The sequence below is a fragment of the Hordeum vulgare genome, chromosome 6H, assembly GCF_904849725.1.
Source record: "Hordeum vulgare subsp. vulgare chromosome 6H, MorexV3_pseudomolecules_assembly, whole genome shotgun sequence".
In the NCBI taxonomy this organism is placed as follows: Eukaryota; Viridiplantae; Streptophyta; class Magnoliopsida; order Poales; family Poaceae; genus Hordeum; species Hordeum vulgare.
The window spans coordinates 144,933,549-144,949,049 of NC_058523.1; the positions used below are offsets into that span (position 1 = coordinate 144,933,549).

The 15,501-nt window shown below is 41.7% G+C and overlaps 1 protein-coding gene across 1 annotated transcript; it reads right to left on the reverse strand.

Annotated features, from left to right (window-relative positions):
- Positions 1–642: 642 nt before the first annotated feature.
- LOC123405234 (protein FLOWERING LOCUS T-like) lies at positions 643–2,008 on the reverse strand. The gene is made up of 4 exons (XM_045099001.1): positions 1,817–2,008; positions 1,673–1,734; positions 993–1,033; positions 643–899 (listed from the first exon to the last, which is right to left on the reverse strand). Exons 1-4 carry the CDS (start codon positions 2,006–2,008, stop codon positions 643–645), a joined length of 552 nt encoding a protein of 183 aa, XP_044954936.1.
- Positions 2,009–15,501: the final 13,493 nt, after the last annotated feature.

Sequence of the window (15,501 nt, forward strand, 5' to 3'; positions counted from 1 at the left end):
AATGAATGAATCTACACTCTAAAGTATGTCTATATACATCCGTATGTAGTCCTTTAGTGAAATCTCTAAAATGACTTATATTATGGAACGGAGGGAGTATATGATGACTATTTTCTCACTTATAGTTGTCCTTTTATTACCTTTTTACACAAGTGCCCTATCCTTATGTAGAAAGGTCATTTTCTCACTTTTCGCAGTTTTTTCGCTTGCCCTTTTGGCACAAGAGCCTTTTTGCTTGCCTGGCGGTCTAAAGTCACGATACTTTCGTTATAGAATTATTTGAATGGTCCAAAATAATTAAAGATCAAAATTGAGGCTATGCATAGCTATTATCACGGATATCAAATTATCATGGATAGCAAATTATTTCCATATGTATGATTAAACATACTCTTTTTTTCTGCAAAAAAGAGAAGAAGCTACGTAATTTTATTCATCCGGCCGGAGACTATATCCCCTACTTTTAGATGAAAGTACTTTTATTCATTTATTTGTAGCTAGTCTTTTCTTACAGGTATTTGTAGCTAGTCTTATATATACTCATGTGATCGATGAGGTTGCCATGCCCATGCGTGCGCCACGTGCTCCCGTATGTGGTAGCTATTTATATCGCTAGGAAAGTGGGTCTCTGAGCTCCAAGGATTAGATTTGCTGGCGGCGGCTGGTGTAGGACCCGGTGAATTTCGGGCCGCCGGAGCCGGCCTGGCGCTGGCAGTTGAAGTACTTTGCGGCGACAGGCGCGCCAAGGTTGTAGCGGCGGGCGAAGTTGCGGGTGTTGAAGTTGTGGCGCATCGACGGCGCGTACACCGTGTTCCGCCCGAGCTGACGGAACAGCACCAGCACCATGCGGTGGATCCCAGTCGCCGGCGTCGGGCTTTCGTAGCACACCACCTCCCGACCTTCAAAACAATTAATCAAAGCAAAATTTACATCCAAGCTGTCCAGAGATGCCAAGTCATGTATTATTGCGTTCACGAGGGTGGAGAGCTCACCGTAGGTGTCATCCATTGATCCTGGGATATCGGTTACCATCCTGCATGGAGCATGGACATGAATCAGTCGGTCGACAGTTTGTAAGGATTTTGGATCTAGCTCTAGCTGTACTCACAATGAACCAATCATGAAATAGAGTATATGTTTTGTAGTATGTCATGTCGGGTGACAAGCTTGCGACATGCATATTTGTGGCTGGCTGGACGTACCTTAGATGATTAGATTTTTTATGATGGGATTAATCCATTATTGTTTAAGTTTTAGACTTGACATTGATACTCGTATTTTCTTGAATTTGTTTTAGACTTTTTGATGATGTTCGTATGATGGAAGAAGACGTTTTCATCTATGCCAAGAAGTTTGTGGTAACTTTTATGATGTGCATGCTTAGTATTTTTGAGGTGGTCATATGAATATGTTGTGCGCGATCTTTATATGAATAAGTGTATGTGTGTATTTGTGAGCATCTTGAATGGTGTTACAGAAACAAGCATATTTGTGGTTATGTACGTACGTGCATGAGTGAAAGACTACATATTATATATCATTATCATGCATGCACCAATACATTTATGATATCCACCGTTACATGTGATGCATGTATAGAGTATATTTCCTACCCGCAGGACAGCATGCAAGAGCTAATAAACTATGGGGAGGGTTGCTCTTAGATTCTCACCAGTGAAGATATTCCCTCAAGGTCGGATTGCTGGGGTTAGGAGCGTCAGGATCCACCATGACCTGCATACATCACATTCACAGGTTACACAGTTAACTTCGACAAACCACAGTGCTGAAAACATAAATAACTACTCCGCCTTACAAGGGTGTATGTCACGCTAATATCGTCGCCGCCGATCTCGACGCTCGGCTTGCCCGATACCGCCGGTGAGCGGAACTCCATGCCGTTAATGACGAACCTACCGTCATAGAGCACTGTCAGATCAACTGTGCTACGGAAGGGGTCCAACACATCTCCTACTATTCGTGATGTAACCAAGGAGTCGTTCGACATTTCTAGTGTATATACGATGTGTATAGTCACTCTCTGTGTATAGTATATGCAGATGTATGTGTGTTGATGTCTAGCTTCAGTGTAATGGCTTGGTATAAAGATACTACACAGCTAGAGGTACTTAGGCGTCATATTTATAGTAGCTAGCCATGAGAAGGGAAACGGCCATGCATATCACATGCAGCTCCAATCCTTGTCATCGTTCCTTGTATGCCCTTGGACCTTGGTAGTAATTTTCGCTTCAATAAATTTGACCGGTCGTGCATGCTGATTCCAGGGATGTCTTTCTAGCTAGAATGACGTATGTAGTAAAGCTAAGTAGAATCTCTTCGCACAATTATTGGGGGGGCATATATACACATCTACAATTTCATGTGTGTACGGGCGAACATATTGTGCGACATTTGTATGAGATGACAAAACACGTGGGGGACCGCTTTTGGCGAAGCTTGGTGATCGCTGGCTTGGCGTTGTTTCTCCAGCTCTCAACTGTCACGTATTGGTTACAGGCTACACAAATAGTGGCACGCCGGCTTAGTTTCCTCAATATTAAATTTACTGAAAATACGTCAAACTTCTCTCTCACCAGCGAATATATATGCAATTATATATCGTCACAAATATACTATATGCAAATACGGATAAACAAAGTCGTTACATAGTGATAGCGGTATATTGCTTGATGGCCTGACAAAAACTTGCACGAATATCTTTTTTTGAGTTGGAACTTGCACAAACATTCGTCTCATACATTTGGTACATATCGACAACCCCGAAATTAAATTTCACCCACAATATCTTGGATGGTGGTGGCACTAGTGGGAAACAGACCTTTCGTTTGTACCTTTAGTCCCGGTTGGGTTCGGACTCAGGACTAATGTGAACATTAGTCTCAGTTTCAACCGTTAGGAGTGGACGGGGCACGGACAACTTTAGTCCCGAATGAAATGGAACTTTAGTCTTGGTTGGTGATACCAACCGGGACTAAAGGGATTGCGGCAGGTTGGCCCCCCGCGAGCCTCTTTAGTTCCGGTTGATATCACTAATCGGGACTAAATATATATAGACCTTTAGTCCTGGTTGATGATACAAACCGGGACGAAAGTATTTCCTATATAAAGATCTACTTCTTCCAGCCCAAGTCCAAGCTTTCTCTCCTTTCTGTTCCTTCCCCAAGCTCGAGTTCATCCTCCTTTTTTGCCAAGATTTGTCCATATTGAAAGCACCCCATCTATCCAAGTGTTTTAAAAGGTTAGCAACTTCATCCTTTCATCTCTCATTGCTAGTTTAGCTCGTTTCATGCTCTATAAGTATAGTAATTTGTGGGTTTTAGTTTGGGAGTAATTATGTGAGAGTTTTATTTGATTTATATGCAATATGAGATTAAAATAACTTCTTAGTTTGCATATGTGTAGGTGTGGTTTACTTAATGCCTTCCCGTCCTCGTCCTCACTGCTGTCGATCGTCCGCGCTGTCCCGTCGCTGGCGCCACCATGGTGAGACTCTTGTTCTTATCTTTTTTTAAATCAAATTTGTATGATTTAGATAATTACTTGTATAATTTTCTTACTTCTATGATTTTTTGTTATATAAATATATATAGGAAAAATATATCCTACCACCCATGGGTAGTTACCCCACATGTTTCATATACTACAACGCGTGAGTATATATATGAATTTATCATTTTTATTATGTTCATATACTATATATAAAATTTTTCAAAGTGAGTTAGATGAAAAAATTACAAGTTGACCCATAGTTTTTATTATATTTGTGAAATACATATATATTTGTATGTAAGAAAGAGCATACACAAAATATGACACATACTACCAAAAAAATAGTATATATACTACCTAAACATGATTATATACTACATACTACACATACATACTCTCCGATTTGATAGATACTATATACAACATACAAAACTCAAGTGGTGGTAACTACCACCGGTGGTAGATAAAATTTGTCCTATATAGTGCCATGGTTTTGATATCCGTCCCCGTAGACCCTCGTCCGGTTTATGATTCAGATGTGGTATATTATCTTTTATAACTATTTGTTTCATTTCGTATTTATGACAATTATGCCAATGAAGTTGATATAGATATTTTTATCTAGGAGGTACGTGAACCGGAAATTGCAACCGACCATCTTGTCGAGAGGTTAAATGTAGTTGAAAAAGAAAATGATTATTTGAAAGAAAAATTGAAAAGTATTGAAGAAGAGAAGATGAAACTGGAGTTGTATGTTGCCGATGTCGTCGATGATCACAAGATCAAGATTGATGCGATGCACTTGAAGATCAAAAAGATTAGAAAATATGCCATTAATAAAGAGGCTTGTTATCATTATGTTGTTGGATCAATTATTACCTTAGTTGCGATTTTGATCGCACTTGTTGTTGCATTTAAATGCTTTAGATAGTTATATGTTGTTTTATGAAAGTATATATGTATGAACTTTATGTATATATTTTTGCAGTAATAATATTTGGTCACTACTCTACTTTGGTTTTGATGTGATGAACTTGTATTAATTTGGTCACTACGAAGTTGTGTAATGAAGATGAGCCAACAATGGATGTACGATGACCGACGCTCTTCCGAGTTTATTAATGGCCTACATAATTTTATACATGTGGTTGAGGCAAACAAGTGGAATGGTTTTATGTATTGTCCATGTGGTGTGTGTAAGAATGATAAGGATTACTCTACCTTAAAAATCCTTCACAACCACCTGCTTCGGTCCGGTTTCATGTCCGGCTATAATTGTTGGACCAAGTACGGAGAAAGAGGGGTTATGATGGAAGACAATGATGAAGAAGATGATGAGGACAACTATGATATGTTCCCTAAATACGGTGATACTGCAATGGGGAAGCTAAAGATCAAGAGGCACGAGATGAGCCCGTTGATGATCTTGGTCGGGCCATTGTTGATGCATAGAGAAAATGCGAAAGTGAAAAAGAGAGGTTTGTTGGGGAACGTTGCATGCAAAACAAAAAATTTCCTACGCACACATAAGATCTATCCATGGTGATGACTATCTACGAGAGGAGAGATTGGATCCACATATCCTTGTAGATCGCTAAGCGGGAAGCATTAAGAAACGTGGTTGATGTAGCCGAACATCTTCGCGATCCAAATTGCAAGCCGTCCCGCGATCCAATCACGATCCAGCGCCGAACGGATGACACCTCCGTGTTCAGCACACGTGCAGCTCGATGACGAGCTCCACCTTCTTGATCCAGCAAGAGAAACGAAGAGGAAGCTGAATTCTCCGGCAGCACGACGGCGTGATGGTCAAAATCGTGGAGCTAATCCGGCTGGGCTTCGCCGTGCCGTACCGAAATAAGCTACAGGGTGCAAAAAGCCTCTCTACCCTCCACTATATACATGAGGGAGGGAGGGGTGGTGCCCTAGGGAAAACCCTAGGATTCGGCCGACGCAAGGAGGAGGGAGGATTCCTCCTCCAAATCGGTTTGGTGGAGGAGGAGTCCTCCTCCTAGTCGGTTTGGCCCACCTCCTCTCTCTTTCTCTCTTCGTCTGAATTAGGCCTACTTGGGCTAGCCGCCTAGCCACCAAGGGCTGGTGCGCCACCCTTGGGACTATTTGGTCTCCCTCCGGGTGGGTTGCTCCTCCGGGTGGAACCTCGGTACCCATTCGTCACTCCCGGTACTTTACCTGTAATGCCCGAAATCCTTCCGGAAGCCAAATGTACCTTTCATATATATCAATCTACGTCCTCGGACCATTCCGGAACTCCTTGTGACGTACGGGGTCTCATCCGGGACTCCGAACAATATTCAATTACGAACATACGTAATTCAACTATACCGAAACGTCACCGAACCATAAGTGTGCAGACCGTGCGGGTTCGAGAACTATGTAGACATGACCGAGACATTTTGTGATCAATAACCAATAGCAGAACCTGGATGTCCATATTGGTTCCTACATATTATACGAATATCTTAATCACTATGTCAAGGATTCAGTTAATCCCGTATAACATTCCCTTTGTTCTTCGGTATGTTACTTGCGCGAGATTCGATCATTAATATCTCTATACCTATTTGAATCTCGTTACCGGCAAGTCTCTTTACTCGTTCCGTAATACAAAATACCATGGCTAACTCTTTAGTCACATTGCTTGCAAGGCTTGTTGTGATGTTGTATTACCGAGTGGGCCCCGAGATACCTCTCCGTCATACGGAGTGACAAATCCCAGTCTTGATCCATGCTAACTCAACGGACATCTTCAGAGATACATGTAGAGCACCTTTATAGTCACCCAGTTACGTTGCGACGTTTGATACACACAAGGTATTCTTCCGGTGTCAGTGAGTTACATGATCTCATGGTCATAGAAACAGATACTTGACATGCAGAAAATAGTAGCAATAAAACAATAAGATCACATGCTAGGTTTATAGTTTGGCTCTTGTCCATCACATCATTCTCCTAATGATGTGATCCCGTTATCAAGTGACAACACTTGTCTATGGCTAGGAAACCTTAGCCATCTTTGATCAACGAGCTAGTCAACTAGAGGCTTACTAGGGACAGTGTGTTGTCTATGTATCCACACATGTATCCGAGTTTCCATTCAATACAATTCTAGCATGGATAACAAACGATTATCTTGAACAAGGAAATATAATAATAACTATTTTATTATTGCCCCTAGGGCATATTCCCAATAGTCTCCCACTTGCACTAGAGTCAATAATCTAGCTCACATCACTATGTGATTTACAATGTAACGAATCTAACACCTGTACAGTTCTGGTGTTGATCATGTTTTGCTCGTGGAAGAGGCTTAGTAAAAGGGTCTGCAACATTCAGATCCGTGTGCACTTTGCAAATATTTATGTCCTCCTCTTTGATGTAATCGTGGATGGAATTAAAGCGTTAATTTATGTGCCTGGTCCTCTTGTGAAACCTTGGTTCCTTGGCTAGAGTGTGTCATGAACAGAGTCATTGGATCTAGTGCAATCGACACAACTCCAAGATCTGTCATGTACTTCTTCATCCAGACACCTTGTTTAGCCGCCTCCGACGTAGCTATGTACTCCGCTTCACATGTAGAATCAGCTACCACGCTTTGCGTTGAACTGCACCAGCTTACCGCACCCCCATTCAGAATAAATACGTATCCGGTTGTGACTTAGATTCACCCGGATTAGTGTCAAAGCTTGCATCGACGTAAACCTTTATGACGAGCTCTTTGTCACCTCCATAAACAAGAAACATTTCCTTAGTCCTTTTCAGGTACTTTAGAATATTCTTGACCGCTGTCCAGTGCTCCATTCCTGGCTTACTTTGTAACCTTCCCGCCATACTAATGGCAAGGCTGACATCAGGTCTTGTGCACAACACTGCATACATGATAGACCCTATGGCTGAAGCATAGGGGACGACATTCATCTTTTCTCTATCTTCTGGAGTCACCGACATTGAGTCTTACTCAACTTTATACCTTGTAACACAGGCAAGAACCCTTTCTTGGACTGTTTCATTTTGAACTTCTTCAAAACTTTATCAAGGTATGTGTTGTGTGAAAGTCCTATCAAGCGTCTTGATCTATCTCTATAAATCTTGACACCCAATATGTAAGCAGCTTCTCCCAGGTCCTTTGTTGAAAAACTTTTATTCAAATAATCCTTTACGCTTCCCAAAAGGTCTATATCATTTCCAATCAGCAATATTTCATCCACATATAATATTAGAAACGCTATAGAGCTCCCACTCACTTCCTTGTAAATACAATCTTCTCCATAAACTTGTATAAACCCAAATGCCTTGATCACCTCATCAAAGCACTGATTCCAACTCCGAGATGCTTGCACTAGTCCATAAATGGATCACTGGAGTTTGCATACTTTGTCAGCATTCTCTGGATCAATAAAACCTTCCGGTTGCATCATATACAACTCTTCCTTAAGGAAACCGTTAAGGAACGCTGTTTTGACATCCATCTGCCAAATTTCATAATCGAAAAATGTAGCTATTGCTAACTTGATTCTAATGTACTTAAGCATCGCTACGGGTGAGAAAGTCTCATTGTACTCAACTCCTTGAACTTGTGAAAAATCTTTTGCCACAAGTCGAGCTTTATAGACGGTGACATTACCATTCGCGTTCGTCTTTTTCTTAAAGATCCATTTATTCTGAATAGCCTTTCGTCCTTCAGGTAATACTTCCAAAGTCCATACTTTGTTTTCATACGTGGATCCTATCTCAGATTTCATGGCTTCTAATCATTTGTTGGAATCCGAGCCCACCATTGCTTCTACATAGCTCGTAGGTTCATCGTTGTCTAACAACATGATTGATAAGACATGGTTGCCAACCACCCAGGAGCACTACGTGCCCTTGTCGACCTACGAGGTCCGATAGCAACTTGATCTGAAGTTTCATGATCATCATATTTAGCTTCCTGTTCAACCGTTGTAGGTTCCACACAAACATCTTTCTGTGCTGCGCTACTCTCTGATTGAAGTAAAGGTTCTACAACCTCATCAAGTTCTATCTTACCCCCACTCAATTCTTTCGAGAGAAACTCTTTCTCAAGAAAACCTTTGTTTTTAGCGACAAACACTTTGCCTTCGGATCTGAGATAGAAGGTGTACCAACTATCTCTTTTGGGTATCTTATGAAGACACACTTTTCCGCTTTGGGTTCCAACTGCTCACGCTAAAGCTTTTTGATATAAGCATCACATCCCCAAACTTTAAGAAACGAAAACTTTGGCTTCTTGCCAAACCACACTTCATATGGCGTCGTCTCAACGGATTTTGATGATGCCCTATTTAAAGTGAATGTAGCTATCTCTAATGCATAACCCCAAAACAGTAATGGAAAATCGGTAAGAGACATCATAGAACACACCATATCTAATAAAGTACGATTACGACGTCCGGACACACCATTATGCTGTGGTGTTCCAGGCGGTGTGAACTGTGAAACAACTCCACATTATCTTAAGTGAGTGCCAAACTCATAACTCAGATATTCTCCTCTTCGATCAGATCCTAGGAATTTGATCTACTTGTCATGATGATTTTCAACTTCACTCGGAAATTGCTTGAACTTTTCAAACCTTTCACACTTGTGTTTCATCAAGTAAATATAACCATATCTACTCAAATCATCTGTGAAGGTGAGAAAATAATGATAACCACCACGCGCCTCTATGCTCATCGGCCCGCACACATCGGTATGTATGATCTCCAACAAGTCACTTGCACGCTCCATTGTTCCGGAGAATGCAGTCTTAGTCATCTTGCCCATGAGGCATGGTTCACATGTGTCAAGTAATTCAAAATCAAGTGACTCCAAAAGTCCATCAGCATGGAGTTTCTTCATGCATTTTGTACCAATATGACCTAAGCGGCAGTGCCACAAGAAAGTGGCGCTATCATTATCAACTCTACATCTTTTGGCCTCAATGTTATGGACATGTGTTTTATCACTACTGAGATTCGACATGAACAAACCCCTCACATTGGGTGCTTGACCGTAAAAGATTTTACTCGTATAAATTGAACAACCATTATTCTATGACTTAAATGAATAACCGTCTCTCAATAAAGAAGATCCAGATATAATGTTCATGCTTAACACATGCACTAAATAACAATTATTTAGGTTCATTACTAATCACGATGGTAATTGAAGTGAGAGCATGCCGACGGTGACCGCATCAACCTGGGAACCATTTCCCACGTGCATCATCACTTCGTCTTCGCCAACCCTGGTCCATTCCGTAGTTCCTGCTTTGAGTTGCAAATGTGAGCAACCGAACCGGTATCAAATACCCATGCACTACAGCGAGAGTTGGTGAGGTACACATCAATAACATGTATATCAAATATACCTTGTTTAGTGTTGGCCACCTTCTTATCGACGAGATACTTGGGGCAGTTCCGCTTCTGGTGACCAGTCCCCTTGCAATGATAGCACCCAGTTTTCGACTTGGGTCCAGCCTTGGGTTTCTTTGTGGAAGGGTAAAATGCTTTGCCACTCTTCTTGGAGTTACCATTCTTTCTGTTGCCGCTTTTCTTGAAACTAGTGGTTTTATTGACCGTCAACACTTGATGTTCTTTCTGGATTTCTGACTAAGCGACTTTCAGCATCGCAAACAGCTCGACAAGTGATTTATTCATCCCTTGCATTTTGTAGTTCAACACAAAGCTTTTATAGCTAGGTGGCAGTGATTGCAGAACTCTGTTAGTGATTGCTTCTGGAGGGAGACCAATTCCCAGCTCAGCCAAACGGTTAGAGTACCCAGACATTCTAAGCACATGTTCACTAACAGACCCGTTCTCCTCCATTTTGCAAGCATAGAACTAATCGGAGGTTTCGTACCTCTCGATCCAGGCATTCTTCTCAATGATAAACTTCAACTCCTCGAACATCTCATATGCTCCATGACATTCAAAACTTCTTTGAAGTAATGGTTCTAAGTCATACAAAACTGCACATTGAGCTGCTGAGTAGTCATCCTAACGTGACTGCCAAGCGTTCATAACATCTTGGGTCACCGGTTGGGGTGGTGCTTCACCTAATGGTGCATCAAGGACATATTGCTTTTGGGAAACCGTGAGGATAAGCCTCAGATTACGGGCCCAGTCAACAAAGTTGCTTCCATCATCTTTCAGCTTAGCTTTCTCTAGGAACGCTTTAAAATTCAAGGGTGCTACTGCGCGAGCCATTGATCTACAACATAAATTTGCAAAGATTACTTAGACTATGTTCAAGATAAATGAGTTTACTTAATCATATTACTAATAAACTCTCACTCAAATTGACATCCCTCTAGTCATCTAGTGACACATGATCCAAATTCACTAACTCAAGTCCGATCATCACGTGAGTTGAGTTAGCTTCAATGGTGAACATATCTATGTTGATCATATCTACTATATCACTCATGTTCGAACTTTCGGTCTCTTGTGTTTCGAGGCCATCTCTGTACATGCTAGGCTCGTCAAGTTTAACCCTAGTGTTCCGCGTGTGCAACTGTTTTGCACCCGTTGTATGTGAACGTAGAGTCTATCACACCCGATCATCACGTGGTGTCCTGAAACGGCAAACTTTCACAATGGTGCACACTCGGGAAGAACACAATTTTATCTTGAAATTTTAGTGAGGGATCACCTTATAATGCTACCGCCGTCCTAAGAAAAATAAGGTGCATAAAAAGATTAACATCACATGCAAATCATAAGTGACATGATACGGCCATGAACTTGTGCTTTTGATCTCCATCTTCAAAGCACCAGCATGATCTCCGTCGTCATCGGCGCCACACCATGATCTCCATCATTGTGCTGCCATCGAGGTTGTCAGGCTAACTATGCTATTGCTACTAAAGCTACTGAACTACCAATAAAGCAAAGCATTACCAAGCGCAAAAAAATTAAAGACAACCCTATGACTCCTGTCGGTTGTTGTAGCATCGACATGCAAGTTGATATTTAACTATTAAAACATGATCATCTCATACATCAAATATATCATAACATGTCTTTGGCCATATCATATCACATCATACCCTGCAAAAACAAGTTAGATGTCCTCCAATTTGTTGTTGCATGTTTTACGTGGCTGCTAAAGGTATCTAGCACGATCGCATCTTACTTACGTAAAACCACAATGGTGATAGACAAGTTGCCATTTCACCTTCTCCAAGGACCGCCTGTGTCAAATCCAATTCAACTAAAGCAGGAGAAACAGACACCCGCCAACCATATTTATGCAACAAGTTGCATGTTAGTTGATGGAATCGGTATCTCGTAAGCATACGACTATTGATGGTACGGGCCGCTTCATCCAACAATACCGCCGAATCAAGAAAAGACTAAGGAGGGCAGCAATCTGAATATCAACGCCCACAAACTCCTTTGTGTTCTACTCGAGATGTCATCTACGCATAGACGTTCCTCAGATACCACCGTTGGGGAATGTTGTATGGGAAAGAATTTTTTTCCTACGCACACATAAGATCTATCGATGGTGATGACTATCTACGAGAGGAGAGATCGGATCCACATACCCTTGTAGATCGCTAAGCGGGAAGTGTTAACAAGCGCGGTTGATGTAGTCGAACGTCTTCGCGATCCAAATCGCAAGCCGTCCCGCGATCCAATCACGATCTAGCGCCGAACGGACGTCACCTCCGCGTTCAGCACACGTGCAGCTCGATGACGATCTCCGCCTTGTCAATCCAGCAAGAGAGATGACGAGGAAGCTAAATTCTCCGGAGCATGACAGCGTGATAGTGATGATGGTGGAGCTACTCCGGCAGGGCTTCGTCGTGCCGTACCGAAATAACCTACAGGGTGTCACGAAGTGGTGGAGGGAGAGAGGGTTGCGCCATGGATTAAGGTGCAAAAAGCCTCTCTACCCTCCACTATCTATAGGAGGGAGGGAGGGGTGGTGCCCTAGGGAAAAACCCTAGGGTTTGGCCAGCTCAAGAGGAGGGAGGAGTCCTCCTCCAAATCGGTTGCGTGGAGGAGGAGTCCTCCTCCTAGTCGGTTTGGCCCACCTCCTCTCTCTTTCTCTCTTCGGCCAAAATAGGCCCAATTGGGCTGGCCGCCCAGCCCACCAGGGGCTGGTGTGCCACCCTTGGGCCATTTGGTCACTCTCCGGGTGCGTGGCCCCTTCCTGTAGAACCTCAGAACCCATTCGTCACTCCACGTACTTTACCGATAATGCCCGAAATCCTTTCGGAAGCCAAATGCACCCTTCCTATATATTAATCTTCGTCTTCAGACTATTCTAGAACTTCTCGTGACGTCCGGGATCTCATCTGTGATTTCGAACAACCTTCCGTTACCAACATACATAATTCAACTATACCAAAACTTCACTGAACCTTAAGTGTGCAGACCCTGCGGGTTCGAGAACTATGTAGACATGGCCGATACATTCTCCGATCAATAACCAATAGTGGGACCTGGATGTCCATATTGCTTCCTACATATTGTACGAAGATCTTAATCACTATGTCAAGGATTCAGTTAATCCCGTATAACATTCCCTTTGTCCTTCGGTATGTTACTCGCCCGAGATTCGATCATTGGTATCTCTATACCTATTTGAATCTCATTACTGGCAAGTCTCTTTACTCGTTCCATAATACAAAATCCCATGGCTAAATATTTAGTCACATTGCTTGCAAGGCTTGTTGTGATGTTGTATCACTGAGTCGGCCCCTAGATACCTCTCCATCATACGGAGTGACAAATCCCAGTCTTGATCCATGCTAACTCAACACACACATTCGAAGATACGTGTAGATCACCTTTATAGTCACCCATTTATGTTGCGACGTTTGATACACACAAGGTATTCTTCCGGTAGCATGATTTACATGATCTCATGGTCATAGGAACATATACTTGACATGCAGAAAAATAGTAGCAATAAAATGACACGGTCACATGCTACATTAATAGTTTGAGTCTCGTTCATCACATCATTCTCCTAATGATGTGATCCCATTATCAAGTGACAACACTTGTCTATGGCTAGGAAACCTTAACCATCTTTGATCAGCGAGCTAGTCAACTAGAGGATTACTAGGGACAGTTTGTTGTCTATGTATCCACACATGTATCTGAGTTTCCATTCAATACAGTTCTAGCATGGATAATAAACGATTATCTTGAACAAGGAAATATAATAGTAACAATTTTATTATGCCCTCTAGGGAATATTTCCAAGAAGGTTGACATTGGAGCGCATGTTAGAGGATCACAAAAAATTGTTGTACCCAAATTGCGAAGACGACTAGAAAAAGGTGGGTACCATAGTGGAGTTGTTGCAATGGAAGACAAGTTGCTGAAAATGATAAAGAAGATGCTTCCAAAGGATAATGAATTGCCCGCTAGTACGTACGGAGCAAAGAAGGTTGTCTGCCCTCTAGGATTAGAGGTGCAGAAAATACATGCATGCCCTAATGACTGCATCTTATACCACGGTGAGGAGTATGAGAATTTGAATGCATGCCCGATATGCGGTGCATTGTGCTATAAGATCAGCCATGATGACCCTGGTGATGTTGAGAGCGAGCACCCCAGGAAGAGGGTTCCTACCAAAGTGATGTGTTATGCTCCTATAATACCACAATTGAAAGGTTTGTTCCAAAACAAAAAGCATGCCAAGTTGTTGCAATGGCAGAAAGTAGACCGTAAGGAAGACACGATGTTTTAGAGTACCCGTTGATGGGACGTAGTGGAGAAAAATTGAGAGAGAGTTCCTGGACTTTGCAGTTGACGCAAGGAACTTATGATTTGCTCTAAGTATAGATGACGTGAATATTTTTGGGGAGCAGAGTTGTAGTCATAGCACCTCGCCTATGACTCTATGTATATATGACATTCCTCCTTGATTGTGCATGAAGCGAAAGTTTACTATGATGCGAGTGCTCATCCAAGGCCCTAAGCAACCCGAAAACGACATTGATGTGTACCTAAGTCCATTAGTTGAAGAACGTTTACAGTTGTGGGATAAAAAAGGCATACGTGTGTGGAATGAGCAAAAACATGAGGAATTTGACCTATGAGCGTTGTTGTTTGTAACCATCAATGGTTGGCCTACTCTTAGTAACCTTTCAGGACATACAAACAAGGGATACAATCCATGCACGCACTGTTTAGATGAGACTGATAGTATATATTTGGATAAATGTAAGAAGAATTTGTATCCGGGACATCGTCGATTTCGTCTGACGAGACATCTCTTAAGAAAGAAAGGCAAGCATTTCAAATGTGAGGAAGATCATCGGAAGAAGCGTGACCACCATACTGGTGATGATATATTTGATATGATCAAGCATTTAAAAGTAATCTCTGGAAAGGGTCCCGACGGACAATCTGTTCCGAATGATACTAACGGATAGGCACCCATGTGGAAGGAGAAATCTATATTTTGGGAGCTACCCTACTGGAAAGTCCTAGAGGTCCGCAATGCAATCGACGTGATGCACATGACGAAGAATCTTTATGTCCAGATTGATCAGCGAGATATTATAATTGAGGGATAATGGATTTTATGCTTCTAGTTGGACTCCATCTGTTTGATTTGCCTCTAGTTTCGAAAAACTCTTAGTTTTAACAGAATGTGTTTGCTCCTCTTATGCCTTTGCTGTTTGACCTTCACTTTAAAAAAAATCATAACAAATTTATATTAACTTAGAAAAATGCAAAAAAGATATTAAAATATTAAGAAAAACATCACTTATATATACATTTCGTTTGCATTCATGACAAAAGTGTTGTCCGCACATTTTTTATATTTAATAACATTAATAATATTAATAACCTCACGTGGCTTAAGCAACACCTTTGTCATGAATGCAAATGACATGCACAAATAGGTGATGTTTTTCAAGAATTTGATATCTTTTTGCCTTAATATGAATTTTTTATAATGTTTTCAAAGTGGTGGCCAAACGGATAAAAAGAAAAAGCA